Consider the following 24,210-nt stretch of genomic DNA (forward strand, 5'->3'; position numbering starts at 1 on the left):
TGGCAGTTAAACTGAAAGTTATGATGATGTGATAGCTTTAGAGAAGGCTGCCTGGAAGTGCAATGCGGTATAACAAAAATTGTTTTTATGACTAATTTTGTTGTACATAGCCAGGTTCATTTGACTTGTTCTTATACAATAATATTATTTTCAAAACTCAAGTTTAATTGATGTATTTAATGAATTTATTGAATTGTGATCTAGAAAACTGGAGATCACAAAGTTCTCCTTTCTCACATGTCCATGCTTTTGAGACTAAGTGGCAGATGCAAAGGGTTGACTTCTATAAATCATGAATGGAAGAAGTTCATTCTCCCATTCCCTTTCATCTTCCTGTGCTCCTCAAAAGATCATTCCGGAAGACTGAGAACCTCTTAGGAGCACAGTAGGATGCAACATAGTGGGGGAGGCTTAAAATAAGCAAAAAGCAACCCCTCCCCTCTCTTCTGTATCTGGAGCAAGCACTTGCAACAAGAGAAAAGCAATTTCTGTCAATTTCCTTCTCTTGCTGCACAGCCTGCCCTTATGTGCCACATCCCACTGTGTTCTAATGGATCCTGAATCCTGAACCTTCAGCAATAGCTTGGGGGAGTGCAGAAAGCTCTAGCAGAAAGGTCCATTCTGTGATCTTCTTCCACTAGGATCCAACTCAAAGACCGCAGTGGTAAACGCACTGTCCAAGAACCAGAGGAGTTAGCCGTGTTAGTCTGCAGTAGCAAAATAGCAAAGAGTCCACTAGCACCTTTAAGACTAACCAACTTTATTGTAGCATAAGCTTTTGAGAACCTCTCAAAAGCTTATGCTACAATAAAGTTGGTTAGTCTTAAAGGTGCTAGTGGACTCTTTGCTATTTTGCTACTGCAGACTAACACGGCTAACTCCTCTGGTTCTTGGACAGTGCGTTTACCACTGCGGTCTTTGAGTTGGATCCTAGTGGAAGAAGATCACAGAATGGACCTTTCTGCTAGAATTTTTTTGCTATTTTGCTACTGTCCAAGAAGTTGATTTAGTCCTTGAACTTATTTAAGACTGCAAACCTTGATGTTTTCCTTATTACTGCTTAATGCTCCTTAAGTTACGTGGGAAATTCTTTCTAATGTAACAAGACCCATTTGTTTAAGCTAGGGCTTAATGCCAATAATGTATAGAGCCAGGAGTGGAGGGTCTATTTTTTAAAGCAAAGGGAACACAGAAGTGAAGATACTGAACTTGTTTACATTGCTGCTTTTCTTTCCCTCCCACAAAGCCTCTCCCCTGCATGTTCTTTTCCCAGTCAAATTCGCTTCCAGTTTCAGAGCTGAGCTGGGAGGAGAGTGGAGTCAGGAGGTGCACTGCAGGCTCTACTCGTGCTCTGCTTTTGTCCTAGCAATCAGGTATCCAAGCCTGGCTTTGTATTTGGTTGGAATAGGCTCAGATTTCAACAAGCAGATGTTGCACAATCACATGTAATTTGAGCTACAGTGGAAGTTGTCAAACAAGTTCATGCAAAAACAGATGACAAAAAGAAGAGACAACGTTGCCCTGCATTCATTTAACCACTACACTAACTATTTAAAGAACAACCAATGTGTTGTAGTGGTCAGAGTGTCAGACTAGGACCAGGGAATGAATACCTGAGTTCAAATCCTCACTCAGCCATGTAGTTCACTGGGTGACCTATTTGCCAAATCACACTCTCTCAACTTAATCTACCTCATGGAGTTGTTGCGAGGATGAAATGGAGGAATAAACCACGTACACCACTCTGAGTTCCTTGAAGGAAGAGAAGGATAAAAATGGTTTAATGAGGTAGAACATGCCTCCTAGCCTATGGGTAAGAAGAGGAAGAAAGTAGGGTTTCCAGCCTCCAGGTGGTGACTGGAGATCTCCTGTAATTACAATTGATCTCTAGGCCACAAAAATCAGTTCCCCTGGAAAAAAAATGACTACCATGGAAGATGGATTCTATAGCATAATATCCCACTGAGGTCCCTCCCCAACCCCTGCCTTCCTCAGACTTCACTCTACTCCACCCCACATCTCCAGGAATTTCCCAACTTGGAGCTCCCGACTCTAGAGGGATGGAAGGGCTTTACACTGAATAGTGCAATAGAGGAGGTGAAGACAGGCTGTTGAAACAGTGGGTCTGGGGTAGGAGTTTGAATGCTTTAGAATGCTTGAAAATGAAGATGTTCTGGGTATAGGATACAAATTAAAGATCTGGGGCAAAGAAAGAGGAGACATTGGGTAAAATAATAGAGAAGATACAGCCAAGATTTAAAAGATGAAATTTAAAAATAAGGTGTGGGAGTTTGAAGCTGACAAGGAGTCAGTGAAAGTGAAAAGGGTTATCATAGTAATAGAAGAATAAAATGACCATAGGTGGGTTTCAAACATTGTAATTGGCTTATCTGTCATTGGATCACAGGAAGGACCACAGTCAAGTATGGCATAGTGAACACATTGTTAAACAGTTGTTTGCACAAACATTACAAATATACAAATGTTTCCTGTCTATGTTAAATATAAATGAGGCCTTTTGAACTGAATTGGAGAGGAAGATATGGCAAAGGAAGACAGTAAAGAGTAGCTGAATGGTAAGCAGAACTCAGACAAGGATTTTGTCACCTGGAAGAAAAGACAGATCCTGGTAATGTTGAAAAGGAACAAATGGCCTGATATATTCTTCTTGTACTGAATTCCAAAGGAGGCAAAAAAAGAATAGAAATTTATCAGCTTTAACATATTCTACTCAGCAACAGATTTCTTTGTTCTTGTTACAGGCAAGAAGATGCTCTTCTCGACTGTTTGAGCAGGCAATGCAGCTCTTGCTGAATATGCATTAAATATATATTCACATTGTAATTTTGTCATTGTAAGGAGACCATAGCCAGGCTTAGACTTGTGAATACCTGGATGGTAAAACAGAGACATCTACTGGTTAAAATGTAGAAACTGTCTTGATATTAATTCTAAGGAAATTTTACTTATGAACACATTTTCAGTCTAGTAGAAAAAATAATGTTATTGACAGGCACAAAGTAACACTAGTGGATTTAAATCATGTCTAATAATACTCAGCCTTGTTCAACTAAAACAAAAAGTCTCTTTTTTATCACAGAGAGCAGACTCGGGTAAGAGCCTAGGGGTTATACTGGATCCAGCGCTACTGCCAGAAAAGCAAATTAAGGCAGCTGCAAAAAATGCTTTCCACAAACTCAGACTAGCCTGGATCCTTGACATGGCTGATCTGACCGTCTGGATTCATGCCATGGTAACATTGAGAGTTAACTCACAGACTCCAGTTGATGCAGAAGACTGCAGCTCAGCTATTATCACAAAGTAAGAAAATCATGAATTTTACTTCCATTCTATAGTAACTCCATTGGCTACCTATTGACCAAGCCCAATTCAAGGTATTTGCTATCACCTACAAAGAATTTCATGGCTACCTATTGACCAAGCCCAATTCAAGGTATTTGCTATCACCTACAAAGAACTTCATGGCCTTGATCCATCATATCTACAGGAAAGAATTCTCAAGATGGTGGCTGTGAGGCTCACATTTGCGGGCTCTCTGCTGATTCTGTCTGCTGGGATATTTATAGCCAGGTAGGTTGAAAATATCAACCCAAACTGGTCTCTTTATCTCTAAGAGACTCCCAAGTGAGTGATACTGGGCTGATCTGGGGAGTTTGGGGCTCTTTAATTAGAGTTGAAATCTCCCCGACCCCAGAGACGCAAGAACATCTTCGCAGAGGCAAAATCATACATAGCTGAAATGCCAAGGAAGCTGACCTGAGACTAAATATTTTTCTTATTGTGCAAGGACCTCTCTGCTTTTCTTTCTATTTTTCTCTTCTTTAAAAGGAAGCTTTGGATAGTGATTATTTTCTTTTTCCCTGTTTGGATTATCGTCATTGCTTAAAAAAAACATCATCTCCCTTTGTAAAGGAATTGTAAAGGAACTGTGAACTGCATTTTACTTCTGCTGTTTATAACATCTGGCGAAAAAACTCTCCACCTTTCTATCAAAAGTAAGAAGAACTTTTTTAATTGCATCTGGGAAACTAGCAGGTTTCGGGCGTTATCTATTTTCTTCCTCCCTTTGACTTTAATATATGAATCTAATTTTCACTTTCCTTTTCTGAGAAGAAACCAAGACGAAACTGCTTTCTAAACCTGGAGAAAGGAAATCTGGAAAATGGAATTCAGGAGAAATAATTTGAGCTTTTGCAGAACATTTGAGAATCTGGATTTCATGGACTTAAAGAGTGCATATTGTTGTTCAACACGAAACTATCTGAAGGCTCAAGGGGACTTCGATCCAGGAGGCCTGTTTTGACGAGACCATCCAGTGATTATATGGCTCTGTGGAAGCTGACTAAACTCAGTAATCAAATTAGGCACATAACTTAGAAGGAAATATGAAGAAAACGAACATAAACGGAGATTGAGGGGGAGATTTATAATAGTTAAATAATAAGAGTAAAACTAACAAGTTAAGATACAAAATTTGCCAGGCTGAGTAAAATATTGAAAATAAAATGTTCAGGGGTTCTCTTTTGTGATGATTATTATTAGATATCCTATTCATAAGCATTAGAATGGTGATGGAGAAGAAAACTTCCCTGAAGTTTACATATTTTGATATATCTAGGTACTGTGATTTATACAATTAGACACTAATTGGATTATTAATTAGACACTAATTGGATTATTATTTTGCCTTGAATGATTATACGGGGAGCTTTTTGGAAGTTGATAATGGAATAACGAACACACATGGAGAATGAGGGGAAGATTCATTTTAAGGCCTATATATTTTGTTATAGTGTAATTAAAACTAAAATAGACTAACAGTTTATTTTAGTCAATAATCTAACAGTTAAATAAAATAATCAAATTAACAAGCTAAGATATTAAACTTTATTTAGGGGTGATGGAGGGAAACATACTTTGATGTTTATACATTTAACCATTGTGATTTATTTAATTAGAAATTAATTGGTTCTCTTAGACTCATTCCTTTACTGTTGTTTTTCTGTACGTCCTTTTCTTCTGCATGCTTGGATGAAATTCTGTCATATGTTAAAATAATCAAACTAACATACTAAATAAACTAATAAATTAGCAAGTATTCTTTTTTTCATAGGTTGAATATAATGCTGAATATAAAATGTTTAAGTAGAGTTGCAAAAGTATGATATTCAGTTTTGTTATGTATTGTGCTTATATTTCCTATGCAACTTAAATCTATTATCTATATTTTTCTATTGTAGCTTAATGTATTCTGTATAAGGTTCTATGCACTTTCAATTGTTATTGCTTTTTTATTTCTAATTTTTTTAAAAAATGTAAAAACATATCTACGGGACTGCCTTTCTCCCTATGTTCAGCCACGGAAGCTTCACTCAACTAAACAAGGCCTTCTACATGTGTGACCTTACACATGCGCAAAATCAACAGCTGCTTGTACATGTGTGTTCTCTGTGGTGGACTCCATTTTATGGAATTATCTACCTGAGGTTAGGAAATCTCCCACTCTTCTGGCCTTCTGCAAACAATGCAGAACTGAATTATTCAAGAGCACTTTTTGCTCATTTAGGAGGGCTGTGCAGTACAGGAGTGTTTTCATAGAGATCCATCAGTAAAGGGATAGGGAGAGATCACAAACTTTACTACTAGGGTTGCCAGCTCCAAGTTGGAAAATTCCTGGAGATCTGGGGTGGGGGGTAAAACCTGGAGAAAGTGGGGTTTGGGGAGGGAACGGGCCTTGGCATGGCAGAATTCCATAGAGTCCACCCCCCAAAGTAGCCATTTTCTCCAGGGGAATTGATCTCTATGGCCTGGAGACCAGTTGTAATTCCAGGAGATCTCCAGCCACTACCTGGAGGCTGGCAACCCTCTTTACTACTATTGCTGTAAATATTGATGGACTATAGAGTCCACTACTATTGCGGTAGGCATGATCCTACTGGGTTGCTGTGTTGTTTAATATGTCCATGGTAAAATTGCTTATGCTCTGTGTTGGCATTTCCTCAGCTCTGTATTGATTTCTGTGGGTTTTTAAAATCTTAACACATTTGCATATATATACCCATTACATGTTTTATTGAAATATCTTTAATATTGACCCACACTTGGAATCTGCTTTGAGTCTCAGTGAGAAAGGTAGACTATAAATAACATAAATGAATAAATAAATAAGTTACTATACAACGTGAAGGGTGTAGATGTTATGAAGAATAAACGTTGTACAAAATATGCCAAGACTGCCTGGTGCATGTTGTCTCATTTACCCAAGTAGAGAAATGACTTTTCAAATATTTGTAAGATGTTTTGTGGCTGAATGATATGCTACTATCACTGTTTGCAAAATGTGATGTGTATGGCAAAACAAAAATCTAAGCCATAGTGTGAGTTGGAGAAAATCAAAACGTCATATTTTCCAGTTCCAAGAAGAAACCGTGGGGTAGCTACAGGCAGAAGACCTATGTGGATGTTTCTCCCACAGACACTGTGGGATGTAGGCTTGCTGCCCCATGCCATCCTCCTTTTAGGCCCTTTGAATTGATTTTTCCCCTTTCCTTACAGTCATGCTGTAGCATTATAGAAAAGTTCAGTATGGAAATGGAAAAGGAGGAGAAAGGAGAGTTTCTAGGAGGTGGGGAGGGGCCACCAAAATGCTATTATGTCTGTGCTTTTGCACAGGCATGATTGAGAAATGGGAAAAAAGCGGGGGAATGGGCACCAGCAAGAACAGCAAGAAATAGGGGTGCCCTGGCGATACCCTGCCCCACTTGCTGCTGCTACCATGGGTGGGGACACGTTTTCCCACTCCATTGTAGATGCAGCCTGTAAGGCAAACTATGATGTCGAGGATAAGCATTCTAGCCTTACTTTTCTCCCCAACATGTTAATTTTCTAGTAAATGTTAATACAAGGGAGAATTCAAGCAGTCTGAAGTCTTTCAAGAGCTCTCAGTTACAATATGAAAGTGGTCCAAATGGCTAAAAAATGTTCCTCATTTCAATGTTAGGTGTGAGTAAAAGTGACAGAACATGGAAAATTATTGGTTTTGTTCCAGATTTGAAGCATCACATTATCTTATTTGACTCCTGTAACATTGCAAAAGTTTGTATATTTGGACATTTTTTTTCCAGAAGTCCCACATGTATTTTTAAAACACAAAGACGGAAATTCAATATTAGCAATATTTTTCATTATGGCAACCTTTGGTGTGTGTGCTATGTGCTGTCAAGGCAACCCCATCAATTAATGACCTCCAAAATGTCCTCTCATTAAATGCTTTGCTGAAGCCTTGCAAACTGAAGGCTGTGGCTTCCTTTGTGGAGTTACTATTATATAAGTGTTGGTTTGCCCTTTTAAAACTGTTGTTCTGTAGAACACAAAGGACATTTGTGGTGCTATATAATACATTGTATTGTATTGCATGCTCCCCAACCAGAATAGCATCAAAAGCAGCCACACTTTCAAAATTCAGTAACTGTAATTTTGGATTACTGTTCATCAGACCTCAGGCTGCAGATGCTTGGAATGGACCATATGGAACTGGGAATTTGAAGCCAGCCTGAGTGTTGTCACTCAGTGAAGGTAGAGGATCAGCAAAAGGGCAGGGAAATAACTTTCTAGCTATAATACTTTAAAGTGTAGTTGAACAAGGAAGGAACTCTTCATGACAGATAATGAATGATGTTCAACTGAATGCTATTCTATTATGTTACTTCATAACTAATAATATATATAGATGACAAAAAAGAATGGGGATTTAAGAGATTTAGGCCAAACAGGAACATGGATATTAAAAGAAGAATCAAGCTGTAAGACAGAGGCCCCTTTAACAATACTTATGCAAAGTAGAGTCAGTTGAGGCAGGGGGTGGGTTGCTGGTTTGGATGTACTGCATTTATGTGGCAGTGGCATTTAGGCCATTTTACACCATATGCTGGATGATATTTCGAGTGGCAAGCTCTACCATTCCATCCAGTTCACGCAATTAAAAAAAAATGATTCTGGCAACAATTCATTACCTGTTTCTGGATGTGGGAGTCCCAAATTTAAATCTGCTGAGGTAGGAAGGTGATGATTTGGACAAGTTGCTGTTTCTCAGCTAAACTATTTCTGAGCTTCTTGAAAAAAGCTCAGAAGGATACAAATATAGTAATGGATGAGATAGGATCACCATCAAGAAATATAAATTATTCTAGTTTATTACCATTTCAGTTTGCAAAAGTGAAATATGTAAAATTCCATCTTTATATTACCTTGGTAACAAATCATCGCAACCTATAGAAAAATGAACTGCCTTCCTCTTGGTTAGGAGAGACTGCTTTACTTATTCTGATCTTTCAAACAATCTAACAGTTAATACAAAGAGACTCAACGTTTTCCAGTCCTTACCTATTTTTTAAAAAATAAGTTAGCTAGGTTTGAGATCAAAATTATATAAATACATGAAATGACTAGTAAATTCCATTATCTATATTCTCAGGTAGTGTGATCAGCACCACATTTGTGGACAGCTCAACAAACTACCACTTTGTGTTTAATTTTATGAGAATATTGATTGAATTAAAGCAGCTTTCAAAGCCACATGATTATTCTGGGTGTGGGTGTGGGTGTTCCTTTTTAGGCACAAGATTCTAAAGGAGCAATACAGCAACAAAACAACACTGCACTTTGCTAAACTTGGCAAAACAATTACTCTCTGACATCACATAAATCTCTGGCATATAGCAACCCTATGCTGACTCATGCCTTTTAGCTATTAATGTGATGCTTGTACCTTGCTAATTTTCTATCTAATGTGATGCTCAACATCATACTCTGTTTCAAAGCCAATTGAAGTAAATGGGTATTATCACATGGTATTTAGTAAGCTTTAATTCAGTTACCCAGTTGCTCAAATAAGCTGACTTTTCTCTTGGTGTAATGTTTTTAATGTAATGTATTTAATTTGGATTTTATTTCTGCTTGCTAATGAATAGTTTTTAAAATTTTACTGAGAGTGAAAACACAGGCCCCTGAGGAAAGGAGGGGGGCTGGATGGGTGAGTGGTGTGTGATCTGATTGGATGCTAACTGTACCCTAGGAGGTGGGCATAAGCTGCAGTTTTTAGTCAGTGTGCTGAGAGAAAGTGCTCATTCTAGTTGAGACAGGCAAACTGTGCTGAGCCTGAGAGAAAGTCTGTGTGTTTCTGTGAGATAGTTAACCAGCCAGGAGATTCTGGTTAAGTCAGTTCGGGGTGTCACAGAGAAAGGATTCTGGCTAAATCAGGCAAACTGCATGGAAGACTGACATCCTAACTCTATCTAAGTCAGGCAAACTGTGTATATCTGAGAGAGAGATTATCTAGGTGAGACAAGCTGTCTGGAAAGGCCTGAGTGAATCTATGTCTGTGTGGGTGATAAGAGTTTACTCTGTTAGTGAAGACCTGTGTGGAAAATTACTCTGTGTGACTGAGTCTGTGAATATACCTGTGAGAAAATATAATTATTTTTGATACCACCAAGTTTAAGAACTTTTCTGAAACCAATATGCTTATCAAAACTCTGCAACCACCATGCTTATGTCCTTATAAATAAGTTCTACTTTTCTTTAAGCAAGAAAGATCTCTTCTTTCGTCACAACTACCATCACATGGTGACAGTTCTGTTGAACTACCATTTATAACAAGCCTTCCTATATTACCAGTTAAACTAAGAAGGTCTAAAGTGAAAGCCTTTGGTGGCAGTGAAGACTTTTTGAGGGAGTCAGGGAGGTAGCAATACAAAGGTCACACAAAAGAGAAGGCATTATCAAGGTAAAATCTTGAGTACAGAACTCCTGAAGCTCTGTGTGAGTGGAAATTAAAAGAGTGTTGTTTGTGAGTCCGTGACCAGAGCCCTCCTGGGGTGTAAGATTAAGGTAAAATAAGGAAGAGCTAGATTAAAGACCTAAAGGCAAAGGTTTAGAAAGGTTTAAATACAGATAAAAGAAAATCATTACATGTGGTTTCTGACTTTTCTTGGTCTTAGTTTATCATTGATCATGGCTATTGATTTTCTGTCTAGACAGCCTTATACTTTAACAAAATTATTAAATACATTGGATGATATTTCATTGTAAAATTAATGATGCTTAGCTGATAATATTTTAATCTATAAAACTCAGGCAAAATAACTGGATAAAAATATGCATTTTATTTTTTCTTACACAAATAAGTCAACAGGTCTTAACAAACAGCAGTGAAAAATATTGATAGAGGCGTTAGAATACCAAATCAGATTCAGCCAGCTGTGAGCTGTGTGCTCCATAATATCCAAGTAGTTGGAGCACAAAATCCTAATACTCGGGTCAGCAGAGGAATCCTTATTGCAGGAACACACACACCACTGGGGAAATCTGACTGGTGGGAATCTGCACAAGGGCTTTCTTAGCAGCTGTTCCTGCTGTTTACAATGTGCCTCTTGTACTACGGACAGTTGCCTTTTTAGAAGCCTTTTGGTGTACACTGGGTTGTTTTTTTATTATAGAGGATCTTTGTTACTTTAATCTATCTCCAGTATTTGTAAGTTTTTAGCTGCTGTTTTAATTGCTGGTTTGGGTTTTAATATTTGAAGCCACCATAAGTATTTATTTTTCAATAGAAAAACAGGCACAAATATTCTGATAAATAAATGACATTTGCTTTGGGAAAAGGATATTGCTTAGAAGAAGAAATGGGTGAAACTGAGGCAGAACATGAGAAATTAATTTTAGTCATTTTTACTTACAAGTTATCCCTTAATGTGCCAGTCAAGAAGTAATGAACATGCATGAGCCATTATGGGGTTATGCTACAGTGTGTATGCCATACAGTGCAGAAGTTCTTTCACTTATAGATTTTAAGCTCCTTGGGACAGAAATTTTTCTTCTAAATGAAGATTTTTCCATTGAATGAATCTTTCCACAAAAGGAACACTGCAAAGGAAGATTTCTCATTTAGTTGTCCACATAGACAGCTTGTCTGTTATATTTGCTGCATTTCATTTGAATCTCATTATGCACTACATGGCTTATTGAAATTACTAGTTTAACAACAGTTAAATTGCGTATTGAAATTACTGTTTAACAGCAGTGACATTGCTGCTTTCACACATGCTGAATAATGCACTTTCAATTCACTTTAGCAATCATTTGCAAGTGGATTTTCCCATTTCACACAGTTAAATCCACTTGCAAAGTGGAATATAGCTATTTCTTACATAGGTGAAAAGGATGAAAGAAAACAAACAGTTAAATGTAAAGCTTTAAGCATCCTGAAATAATGTAGTGATTAGCAGAAGCCAGGCAGGATTAACTCTTGAAAAACTAACATTGTCTCCCTTTTTTTTATTGGATGACTAGTTTAATGGACCATGGCAACAGTTTAGGCATAATCTTGATTTCAGTAAAACAGGTGGCTGTTTCTCATTAGTTAGTGAACTGGTTGAATGTGGACAGGATTGCAGCACTGTCAATAAACCTCTTGATGCCAGCACTGAGAAGCGTGAGAAAGGCTTTTTCCTATTTATTAGCCCTTCAAAGCAACTGGTTGGTCATTCTAAAACAGGGTGCTGGATTAGTTGGTCCACTGATCTGACCCAGCTGGGCTTTTCTTATTTTTTTATAGGATCAATCTGATGGAAAGTTTCGAGATGGGTGCTGCGGTGCCTGGTCTTGGGCATGGTATTTGTTAATGTTTTTTTCAATAACTTTAATGAAAGAGCTTCCTGAATTGAGCAGGGAGTTGAACTAGATGAGCTATAAGACCATTTTCATCTCTATGAGTCTATGAATTTCTGTTGCATCTTTTATGTTTTCATTCTTTCTGTTCCCCTTCCAAGTACTGATGTGCAAATTTTCTGTTACATTGATGATATCAGGAATCAAATTAGGTGCACAGGAACAAAGCCAGTTTTAAATGCTTGTTAAAAAGTGGACACATACCAGCAAAAACTACAGTGAGTGCAGCGCACTGAATAATTAACAATGAAGAGAAATGAGAATTTTTAAAATGATTATTCACACATCACAAAGCCACTTTATCTAGAAGTATTTTAACACTGTATAATTTTTTTTTATCTTGTAACAAGAATGAAACATATTGCTGAAGATATACCTCATTTGTATGCAGAATTTCCTTATAAAGAATAAAACAAAGTAAAAACTTTCACCTGACATGAAATAACAGAAGTGAATTGCTGGAGTTTTTTTGTTGCTCTATTTAAACAGCAAAAAGTACTAGCCAAAAACAAAGTACAAGTTAAGAGAACAGTAAAAAATAAATAGTTGTGGTGTTTGCTATTGCTGGTTTCAGGTAGATTCCATTATTTTGAGAAGGATAACAGAGTATCCCTCAATGCATTATGGTGAAATAATGGGCTGTCATTTCCTGTAGTCTAATCAGAGCCTTTTGAGTCATTCTCATTATGGAACTCCCATTTCACATTGATACAGAATACATGTTGTTCCTTCCACATGAATATCTCCCAAAACAGCATCTCTGTGGTGTGTTCTCCATCCCCTGCGTGACATATTTATGAGCTCTTACCACAAGTACAGCCATCATACAGTAGGTGATCTCAATTCTAATCTGAGCTATAAAGCCCAACTAGCAGAAGAAAACTTGTCTCAGCATATTCCCTGTGCCAAGAGTAATGTGACTGACTGCATTCTGGAGTTTACAAGACAGTGAGGATAGTTTGGTTCATGTACAAAAACCAGCCTACTGTCTACTCAGGACAGAGATTCAGAGTTCCAAACCTACTAACACTTCTTTTTAAAGTGTTCTTTTTTTCAGAGTTCCAAATCTACTAACACTTCTTTTTAAAGTCCAATATATTTTCATCGGTTGTAAACCAACTGAACAACCAATGAGTTCTTGCCAAATTATTTAATGAATTATCACATAATTTCACTAATTTAAAATTTTTCTTGCCTTAAGATATTTGGGTACTATAAGTGTGGGGTAGGGAAAGTGGATCAGACTTACCTGTAGGGTTGCCTGCCTCCAGGTGGTGGTTGGAGATCTCCCAGAATTACAACTGATCTCCAGGCCACAGAGATCAGTTCCCCTGGAGAAACAGCTGTTCTGGAGGTGGAATTCTATAGCAATATATCCTGCTGAGCCCCCTTCCCTCCCTGAACCCTGCCCTCTCTAGGTTCCACCCTCTTCCCAAACCTCCAGGAATTTCCCAACCCAGAGCTAGCAACCCTACTATGTGTTTAACCAAGCTAATTCTAAAACATGCTCTTGGTCCTCCTGAAAATGGTGTAATTTAGAATAGCATGCTCCTTATTCTGGGTTGATTTTGATAAGAGACGGTACCAAGCACATGTCTACTCATAAGCTGTATAAGGTTCCCCAAAATTAGTTTTATCCGTTTTTATTTAATTTCTTTCAGGCTAAACCCTTCCTTTATTTTTTATTCTTTAAGTGTTGATTGTAAGTCTTAACAGAAAGTAAGTTCACTGAATTTAGTAAAACTTATTTCTAAGCAAATGTGGTTAGGGTTGGACTATTAAAGTTGCTTTTTGGTTAGGATTGGACTATTAAAGGGTCTTTTCAGAATTCCTGGTGCGCAGGTCAGCGCCAAAAATGCTTTATAATGCAATCCATAGGAGAATTATACCTTTCTAAGTCTATAGAAATGAATGGGCTTAGAATGGTGTGACTCTGCTTAAGATTGCACTATTGCTCTGCAACCCTAAAGTCTCTTTCTGGGTGTAGGCCTCACTGATTAGATTTCAGTAAGATTCTGAGTAGACCTGCTGAGGATGGCACCATCATTTAGTATGAGTGATCCCAGTAGAAACAGAAGCTGAACCCCACATAGAGACCAAAGGAAAGAGTGGGCAGTTCATTTCTCTAAAGTAAGCCATACAGAGGTCTTCGCTTGCAGGAACATAGCATGTTTAGCATAGAAATACTGAGCAGTGGATGCATCCTGATTGTAGGAAGAGCCTTACAGGTGCCACAGGAGAAGCTGTTTCACATCCGGCTGTGCTCATGCAGAGTAATGGGTGGCAGACTGTCTTTAGAAGAGTAACACTGGCTTTTTCCACACGTCCTAAATATAGTACCCCACTCACTGAACACTGGCGGCTTTCCTACACGATTTCTGATGTCACCATTTCCAAAATGGATGCAGGCAGTTTTGATTCCATTTTCGTGGCACCACGAAAACAGAATCAAAACTGCCTTATCCGTTTTGGAAGCAGTGACGTCAGAAATCGCACAGAAAAGCCGCCAGTGTTCAGTGAGTGGGGCGCAATTTTTAGGACATATGGAAACAGCCATTGTCAGAAGACACATTTCATAGACTTTTTTAAAAAAACAACACCATAGCCTCTCATTTAATACAAAAACAACTATTGGGTTAAGCTCATCCTTTGATCTCCTTTCAACACCAAAACCAAGTGGGAATACTTAAGAGTTGAAATTGCAGGAAAACTTACCTAACAAATCTAGTGTACTGTTCCTGACACTGCTCTACCATTTTCTTCTTATTGCTGTTTCTTTACTCTGGAAACTGGAGCATTTTTTTCCTTTTGTCCCCTACCAGTTGCTTTCTGCTACCAAAAAGCTAAATGGTGCAAATAATTAAAGAGATTGTGTGGATGTGACGTGGCTGTAATTACACCACAGGACACCTATGGAAGTGGAGGGATCCTGCTTCTTTATGTTCATAAACTAAGTAATAGAAGAATGTCTGCACTTGGATTAAAGCAGCCATGGGCTGAATGTTTACCTCTTAACAGTTTAGGGCCAAAATAGAGTTTTCAGAGAGGCTGAAATGTTTCCCAACCTTGCTTGCTGTTCATTGTCTGCTATTATCAGGTTGGCTGCTGCTTCAGAAACAATTTTTAAATGCTTCTTGAAAATCAGCTGCTGATGTTTAGAGATCATTAGAACTGGTATGAAGTCCAGGGGTGAAGCCAGAATGAGGAAGTAGAAGAAATCTTCCCACCCTGTACAAATGATAGAAAACCTTGACATTCAGAAACAGCTTTTTAGGGAGGGGAGTAGTTTACTGCAGCTAGAACAATAAGAGACCAAAAGTCCATCCATGATTTTTCTTTGATCGAGTCCATAGCAAGCTTGATGACATCATAATACTTTGTAACTAATCATTATTGACCAAGTGGCCACATTGCAAAACCATTTGAGAGTGAGGACATTTCCTGGATCGACATGGCCTCACCCTAATCGACAAATATTTTTACCCTCTTTTCTGATACTTTTAAAAATTGCCAAAAAGAGCATATGATGAATCTGTTCTATTTGACATAGCTATTTCCTTTCTGTCAGCAAATGCCTAGCTTTCCCCCTTTCCCTACCATCTCCAACCGGCTGTCCATTTACCTTTAATTTCTCATTACAATAGCCCAGAGAGATGAACACTGAATCTTCTTTCCTGTAATCATTAATTTGAATCATAATATAGAAAATGGAAGCTTCATCTTGGAATAAATTTCCCATTTCAGAATGTGTAAGATAGTGACTCCAGAACACAGGAAGTGGGTGCTTTCCCTCCAATCCTGAAATTTTCCCCTACTTACCAAGAAGGACTTTAATTTCTCAGAGGATTCCATTCTTTTTCCTTCTTGCTCACTTTCTCTGCCTAATGCATGTGTGAAACCACACACACACACACACACGGTTTCACTGGATCTGCTGGTTGTCACTAACAGCAGTTTGGCGGGTTTCTAGCAGAGATATGGTGCAAAAGGAAAGGCTTCTATCCCTTTTCTTAAAAGACATGGCCTTTACTCAGTTCTGAGGCCATCATGTGCCTTAAAGCAGGGATGCAGAATACTTGACCTTTGGTCGTGCCTGTTTGAACGGATTCACCTATGCATGGAGATAGATTTACCTGTGTTTGGGGGGTTTAGCACAATCCTTGGGCAATGTGGCTTAAGGTTTGCTTTGATTTAGAGCACAGATGGCCAAATTCTCTAATGAACACACATGAAACTACTTTATACTGAATCAGACCATTGGTCCATCAAGGTCCACATTATCTACTGAGACTGTTTGTGGCTCTCCAGGGTCTCAGGTAGAGGCCTTTCAAATCACCTACAGCTTTTAGCTGGAAGTGCCAGGGACTGAACTTTCTGTATGCAAAACAGGTGCTCCATCACTGAGCCCTGGAACCTCCCTAGATCTCATGACCCATTTCATTCTGAGATTCGTTGAACTCCAGAACAAAAACAGTGCCAACTAGCACTACAGTAAGGCCTTTAGTTATAAACATATGTTCATAGAAACCATTACATACAAATATTTTTTTACTTATTTACAACATTTATACCCACTTTTTTGTACTTATGAGGGCCACCAAGGTGGCTAGAAGATTAAAAACATACATAATAAAAACATATCTTAAAACTGTTAAAACCAAACATACACGAACTTAAAATAATTAAAACTAAGCTAAAATAAACATGCAAAAACAAAAAAAACCAACTGTAACAATATGTCCTGATATTACATACAGAATTCAGAAGACAGATATTATATTGAAGTATTCAATATTTTTTCTCACAAGCAGGGCTGGCGCACCTATTGAGGCCAGGTAGGCGGTTGCCGCAGGGTGCAGGGTGCCGGAGGAGGCGCTGGGGGCAGGAGCGCGTGCCACAGAGCTGCAGCCTCCCAGCCCTCCCACTGTGTGCTGCCGCCGCCACCAGCACACACCCCCGGCCAGGTGCAGCAACCGCGGGCAGGCGTCTGGGGTGGCACAGGGCAACCGAGCCCTGGGCACTATTGTGGGCACTATTTAGGTAGAGTTAGTGTCTTGTTTCAGACCATATATGGTTATTTATCAGAAGCATTTTGCCTTTGATAATGAAGTGTTTCAAAAGGGAACACAACAAACATACTTAAAACATGAGATTGTGCTCCTCTTCTAAAGGATAGTGTCTTTTGAAAAGGGAATTCTAGGGGGGAAGTGTGCAATGCTATAAAAGTGACATTAAACTTGGTAGGAAAGATGCTAGAGAATTCCCATTTGCAAATAAAAATTGTACATCACAGTATGAAATACGTCAAAGTCAGGTCTGATTTATCCACTCCTCCTCTTGTCTCAGAATAAGGAAAAATGCTGACTGATGTAGAAGCAGGACTATGAGCTGTGATTTTTTTAAAAAAGAATCTTTGTTTTTGTATTTCTGGAAATCAGCACTGAGGCACCTTGTCTGGGACCCTTACATTGTACTGTAAAAACTAGGACAGAATTCTTGGTTATTCTTGTGCTCTCTCTCGCTCTCTCTCTCTCTCTCTCATTTGCTCTCTCTCTCTCTCTTTGTGTGTGTGTTACTGTACTTTTTGGCACTTCTACATCTTTGGAAGAATATAACCGCCAGAAAATGCTTTTAAATGAATCATTTCTCAGAAATAGGCACAAATGATTTCCTCCCTTTTTGCTTCAGTGAGCCTAAATTGAACTTCAAAGCAGAAAACAATTTACTTTAGTACTTTTAATGGAAAACAGATATTATTAAAGCCTTTTTATGGAAAAAATGCATTTCCAAACACTGTACTTTGATAAATTTATTTCACATAGCTGTAGCATCTTCTCAAATTATCTTAAAGCTGTCCATTTTCTTTTAACTTACAAATGAACCAAGTGCTTAAACCATAAAATACTAAAATATGGTGAGATTTTATTCCTATACTTCTTGTACAATAAATACAGATTTAAAATTATGGTTTGAGTTCAAAGGATTTCTTCCATAAGAGCAAAGAATTTTGTCCTTATGGAAGGTATCTTCCAGTCATGGAAGAATCTTTCCTTAAGTGAACCATCTCTGTTAAAATATCATATGACAAGATAGGATCTCAGCTCTCTCTGTGGTCATTATTCACAGTAGCTAGTGAACCTTTTGGGGCGGGGGGAACAGTATGACTACTATAGCACTTGTTTATGAAGCCCTTGTATCAACAGGCTGTCTCTCCTTCATTCAACATAGGTAATGTAACACAAGTTATTGCATCAGGGACAATTTACACATCTCCAAATGCTGTGTCATAATATTCTTTATACATTTTTTATTGTCATTTTTCATTTCAAAATTATGGGCTATTCATGTTTGAGGTAGCTGTAGGGTCAGTTCTCTACCCAACCTAAGTATTTGGGGTGCCACAATGAGCAACAGGTGCTTAGTTTGCTGCCAATCAGCAGTAGCACAGGAGGAGATAACGGGCATGGCTGCTGCCTGTTGCTACCACTTAGATCTGTGCTGTTGCTAGCCAGGTTCCAAGCAAATCCTTGCAGCATTGCTAGCATAGGGCAGCAAAAAACCTAGAACAAGCCCTGAGTTCTGCTTAAGAGCCAAACAATATGCGTTTCTGGAAGCTCAGTAGATGGATTCTACATGGCCCTTTGCTCACAGGGATCCCTCAAGCAGGTTTTCTGGGTGCATGGGTGGTTCTAGGGAAGAGAGGTGGGAAGTTCTTCTTACACAAGCAAACACTGTTTGCACATCTTTAGAATCCAACTTACAATAAATTCCCCTGTTTGATGTAGTGGTTAAGAGCCGCAGGACTCTAATCTAGAGAACCAGGTTTGATTCTCCACTCCTCTGCTTGAAGCCAGTTGGCTGACTTTGGGTCAGTCACAGCTCTCTCAGAGCTCTCTCAGCCTCACCCACCTCACAGGGTGCTTGTTGTGAGAATAATAATAACACACTTTGTAAATTGCTTTGAGTGTGGCATTACGTTGTTGTGAAAGGCGGAATATAAATTGAATATTGTTAGTGTTTTGTTGTTATTGGGTGCATGTACACATGTAGACACACGGCTATGGCCATCAACTGCTCTCAAAAATGAATGATCAGGTACTGATACTGAGGTGTGCAGGCTAGATTTCTAACTAATCTCTAAAGGCAGAGAGATACTAAATATAATAGAACAGGAGCATAGAGACACCTTAAAGATTAACATTTATTTCAGCATGAGCTTTTATGAGTCATAACAAAATTGATAAATAGATGGTATTTACAGAAATCATAGTAAAACTTGGGAATCACAGTGAGAAGGACATGGTCACTTACAGGGCCCCTGCGACAGCACTTTCGAGGGTCCAGTATGAATTAGTCATGGGTGATGGCTGTATAGCCTCAATATAACAAGACTGAATATGAAACTCTATTAGTGTACTGTTTCTGTGGCTGAATATCAAGCATCCATTATGATTTGCTAACACCAGTTTTGCCTGTTTTTGTTTTACAGATTTTGGCCATTGTATCCATTTTGTTCATTGTACTGTCCACAATTGCACTCTCACTCAACACTCTACCTGAACTTCAAGAACTTGATGAATTTGGACAGCTAAATGACAACCCCCAGCTAGCACATGTAGAAGCTGTGTGTATAGCTTGGTTTACTATGGAGTACCTTTTGCGTTTCCTATCATCTCCAAACAAGTGGAAGTTCTTCAAAGGTCCACTAAATGTGATTGATTTGCTGGCCATTTTGCCATATTATGTCACTATTTTCCTCACAGAATCCAACAAAAGTGTGCTACAGTTCCAAAATGTCCGCCGTGTGGTTCAGATATTCCGAATCATGAGAATACTAAGGATTCTTAAACTTGCCAGACATTCTACAGGCCTTCAGTCTTTAGGATTTACTCTCAGGAGGAGTTACAATGAATTGGGTTTGTTGATATTATTTTTAGCAATGGGAATTATGATATTTTCCAGTCTTGTATTTTTTGCTGAGAAGGATGAAGATGCTACAAAGTTTACAAGTATCCCTGCATCGTTTTGGTGGGCCACTATCACTATGACAACAGTAGGTTATGGTGATATTTATCCCAAGACTTTACTTGGCAAAATAGTTGGAGGGTTATGCTGTATTGCTGGGGTGCTAGTAATAGCCCTGCCCATTCCTATCATAGTAAACAATTTCTCAGAGTTCTACAAAGAACAAAAACGGCAGGAGAAAGCCATTAAAAGAAGAGAGGCACTTGAGCGAGCAAAAAGAAATGGAAGCATTGTCTCAATGAATCTAAAAGATGCCTTTGCTCGCAGCATGGAGCTGATAGATGTAGCTGTAGATTCCAGCAAGACTGAGGAAGCAGCCAATCTGAAACAAACCCCTGATGATAATCATCTATCTCCAAGCCGGTGGAAATGGGCCAGGAGGACAATATCTGAAACAAGTTCTAATAAGTCCTTAGAGAACAAATACCAAGAAGTAAGCCAGAAAGATTCCCATGAAAAGCTAAACAACACTGCATTATCCTCCAGTCCTCAACATCTGAGCGCTCAGAAACTTGAAATGTTGTACAATGAAATTACTAAAACTCAATCTCAGCCGAATCTTAATGCCAATTACCGAAACCCATCAGCAAAACCTTCGCTCTGTGAGGAAGAAATAGAAATGGAAGAGGTTACTGGACAAGAAGAACTACTGGCATCAGGACCCAGACATTTAATAACTGACATGAGAAGCATTTCTAGCATTGACAGCTTTGCCAGCTGTGCCACTGATTTCACTGAGACAGACCGGTCCCCACTTCCTCCATACTCTGGTTCTCATCTGCAGCTCCGGTTCTCACTCCCAAGTGAGTCTCTCCATTTAGAAGACCAAAGAGCAAAGAGTTCTCAGCTTTTATTACTCTCCAGAGATAAAATATTTGCCCCCAGGGACATTACTTTTGAATATCCCACTGATACTGCTATGAACACTGATAACACTGGCTCCCAAACTCCACTTCAAACTAATTTCCACTTTGACAGTGCGATGGACAGTCCCAAAAGTTCTCTGAAAGGAAGTAATCCATTAAAATCAAGATCCCTTAAGGTTAATTTTAAAGAAAACAGAGGCAGTGCTCCACAAACACCACCTAGCACTGCAAGGCCATTGCCAGTAACAGCAGCAGCAGGCCTCATGCAATCTACTCCTCAGCATATCAGCACCATTCTTTTAGAAGAAAATTCCTCCCGAGGAGAAGGACCTTTGCTAGGTGTTGATGTGCCAGCGCTTTGCCAGGGAACTTCCAAGACATCACCCCCTCAGTTTCCCAAACAAAAGCTTTTTACTTTCCCTTCCAAGGAGAGGAGAAGCTTCACTGAAATAGACACTGGAGAAGATGATGACTTTATGGAGATTCCTGGCACAAGACATGACAAGCAAGAGGAAATCAAGACAAACTGCTTTGGAGATAAACACAAAGATGACAATCATTTAACAGAAGAACCTCTGGTCAGCTCTTCTCCCAAACGCTTGTCTCACAACTGTACTCAAGGCATTTACCATGGCGGGGGGGAAGTAAAAGCAGACAATAGCCAAGGAGGACACAAAATGGAAAACCATTTGTTTTCCCCAGAAATCCATACAAATCCTGGAGAAGCTGGTTACTGTCCCACACGGGAAACTAGTATGTGACTAGTTATGAGAGCAATAATCACAAAAACTAATTTCTTATAACTGCAATTAGTAATGCCTATGAACTAAAGTGTGGCAAGCCTCAAAAGTACATAAAATGTTATTTTTGCATGGCATGAAGAGTTGTTTAGTTTAAGTACTGTTTCATTTAAAAGTGGGAATCTGCTTTTTGTAACAAAAAGGAGGTGGGATCAGGAAAAATATGACAGAAGAATTATGAGAAAAATAAACAGCTCTGTTAGGAGCCCGTCTTCTGCAATCTCTGACATTTTTGATCCTTTTGCTTAAGACTGTAGAATGATTTTTTTTAAAAAAAAAAATCTTTTTACCCTGTTTCCTCTTGGTTTTAATGAACTTTGGAATTTGCACACAAAATGATGAAATGTCGATGCATGTGTTTATAATGGTATGAAATAAGGTGCTTTGAGCCTGCAAAATGCATATATTTGTAAATAATTTGCATTGGGGGGGGGAGATCTACAGTTATCAAGGATCTGTGGACAACATATTTCCTGGAACACAGGTACTTCCTTCACAGTCCGCTGCTTGGAGGATTTGTACAGACTTATGTTGCAAACTTGCAACATCTTCTTAAAGCATCTCACCTATCTTGCTTTCTGTTAAAAAGCTCATAAAGTATAAGCTACAGAGTTTTACACCTTATTGTGAACTAAATCATAGCTCCAATTATTTTTATTTACATAGTCTTCACTGATGTAGGTCCCTGGATAAACTCCTATTATGACTGCACAAGATTTAATGACCAGAAATTGAAAGTTTGCCAAATCAAAACAAAGTCAAACAAAAAACAAGGCATCATATATTATACAAAATAATTATTTTGATGGCAATAAAATGTGCCAAATGATCATGAAAAGTTTTATATTAAGAGTTCAGCTTGTTTATTACAGTCATGATCAGTCTATGGGTTATTGTTAAAATATCATATTTGGAAGACGTGGATGTTGCATTCTGCATCTGATGTCACTTTATAAATGCTGTGTCATTTGTTGTCTGCTTTTCCACTAGTAGGCATCCCAATTGTATTTAATTCAGAACATCAGTGAGAACACCTCCCCATGAATTAACTGACAAGGATAGCTAATAATGAAGACACAAAATACTAGGCGAATGCAGCTGATCTTTTTAATGCATCCTAGTCTCTGTACATGAGACGCCTCGCTCATGTTCATCATGTGTGGGAGATATAATATTAACCAGGAAGCATCATGTAAAAAGACAGAGCCTACAGATATCACTCCTTAGAGGGTTTGTTAATTTCATCTTCACCTCCACCAAAGGCTCTGTCAATTTCACCTCTCCAGTCTAAAACTGAGTGGGATTGCAACTAGAGAGCAGCGAGGAATGGAAATGGGCTGGAGCTGCCTTCCAGAGCTGGACTTGGATCTGGAGAGGTTATAATGGGCTGAAGTTTCCCCTTCTGGTATTTCACAGCCCCTTCACACAGCTCCAGTGTATAACAAAGCCTTTGCCCTGCTGCCTGCTCTGTCTTTTTAAACTACTCTTCCCAGCTAACATTGCATCTCCTGACCTGAGTTCTTCATGTGTCAGATGTCTCATGTAGACAGACTCTCCAACTCAACAGAGACGTGCTGAATTCAGCCTTTGCTTTGGATGAGTTCCCTATATCCCATTAATCATGTAGTTTTCCAATTAACACGCAGCAAACCAGACCATTTAGAACGTCTATTATGTCCCTTCACATCTCTTCCTTTACGTACATGCAGTTCACATTATTGAAGAAAGCCTCACCTGCAATGAGATTATTTAGCATGAGAACTGAATTTCTCACACATACAAATGTCCATTACTATTCCATTTTCTTGCAAAAAGCAATGTTCTAATGTTAGTGTTCTTTCTTCATCATCACAAAATCTATTCCAATTATTGTGATTTTACACAGTGCAGAAAGTAATCTCTCTGTAATTCACTTTGCTTCAGCAAAATAATTTCTAATATAGCTGAGTGCAGTTTAACGATTCTTATAAACTTATTTTTCTTCAAAAGACAGTTTTTTCTAGAGAACAACTTTCAATAAGAAACGGATTCTTCTTATTTTTCCTTCTGGAAGAATCACAGCAAAATATGAATCATAAATTTAGTTTTTTTAGACCAAATAACAAGCATAGAAAAAATAAGTCATTTGGAAGCCACATACTAATGGAAATCTCCCCCCCCCCCCCCCGCAGCAGTCTCTAAGATTTTCAAAAAGTTGATGCTGGAAGTCACAGGACATGAACGAACAAAAAGCCAACTGATCCCACAGGCTGTATGTAGTGAGAAGAGGTAACAGTGAAAAAAATGCACCCGTCTTACTCTTGCCCCAGCAATGCCTTTGCAATGGTCAAAGCACCACTGGAGCTATTTCACCTTGTTCCCATTCTCACTGCAGCCCACTAAGCCATGTGTCTTTTTCCTATGCAGGGCCCACAATCTCCAGCTTTTCACAGGGCTCAGGACATTGCTGGAAGAAGGGGAGAGTAGGAACAACCCAAATCCACAAACTACCTCCCTTTGCTGTTAAAATACCTTTTAATATTTATTTTCAGATATTATTAATTTGAACCCTTGAGTAAAATGTAATTTCTAAAAAACAATGTCTGGTCATTAAGTCTCAAAGTACAAATTTGTTCTTAGCTGTCCAGAAAATTTAATTCTGTTTCTGCATTTGATTTAATTATGTGGCACTCTGCTTAACACGTTTGAATAACTTGTGTTCCATTTCATGAAACTTCTTCATTTGTTTTTGACTTATTGATAGATATTCTCATTGACTAAATGCTAGCCAG

General features: G+C 38.6%; 1 protein-coding gene across 1 annotated transcript in view; it reads left to right on the forward strand.

The window, feature by feature from the left end:
- The window catches only part of KCNB2 (potassium voltage-gated channel subfamily B member 2), a 215,464-nt gene extending 194,064 nt beyond the window's left edge, over nucleotides 1-21,400 (forward strand). Inside the window, exon 2 of the mRNA XM_054985337.1 lies at nucleotides 19,238-21,400. Coding sequence (XP_054841312.1) covers nucleotides 19,238-21,400 — 2,163 coding nt within the window. The remainder of the gene's footprint in view (nucleotides 1-19,237) is intronic.
- The last annotated feature ends 2,810 nt before the right edge of the window (nucleotides 21,401-24,210 follow it).

This window comes from Eublepharis macularius, chromosome 7 (genome assembly GCF_028583425.1).
Source record: "Eublepharis macularius isolate TG4126 chromosome 7, MPM_Emac_v1.0, whole genome shotgun sequence".
NCBI lineage: Eukaryota > Metazoa > Chordata > Lepidosauria > Squamata > Eublepharidae > Eublepharis > Eublepharis macularius.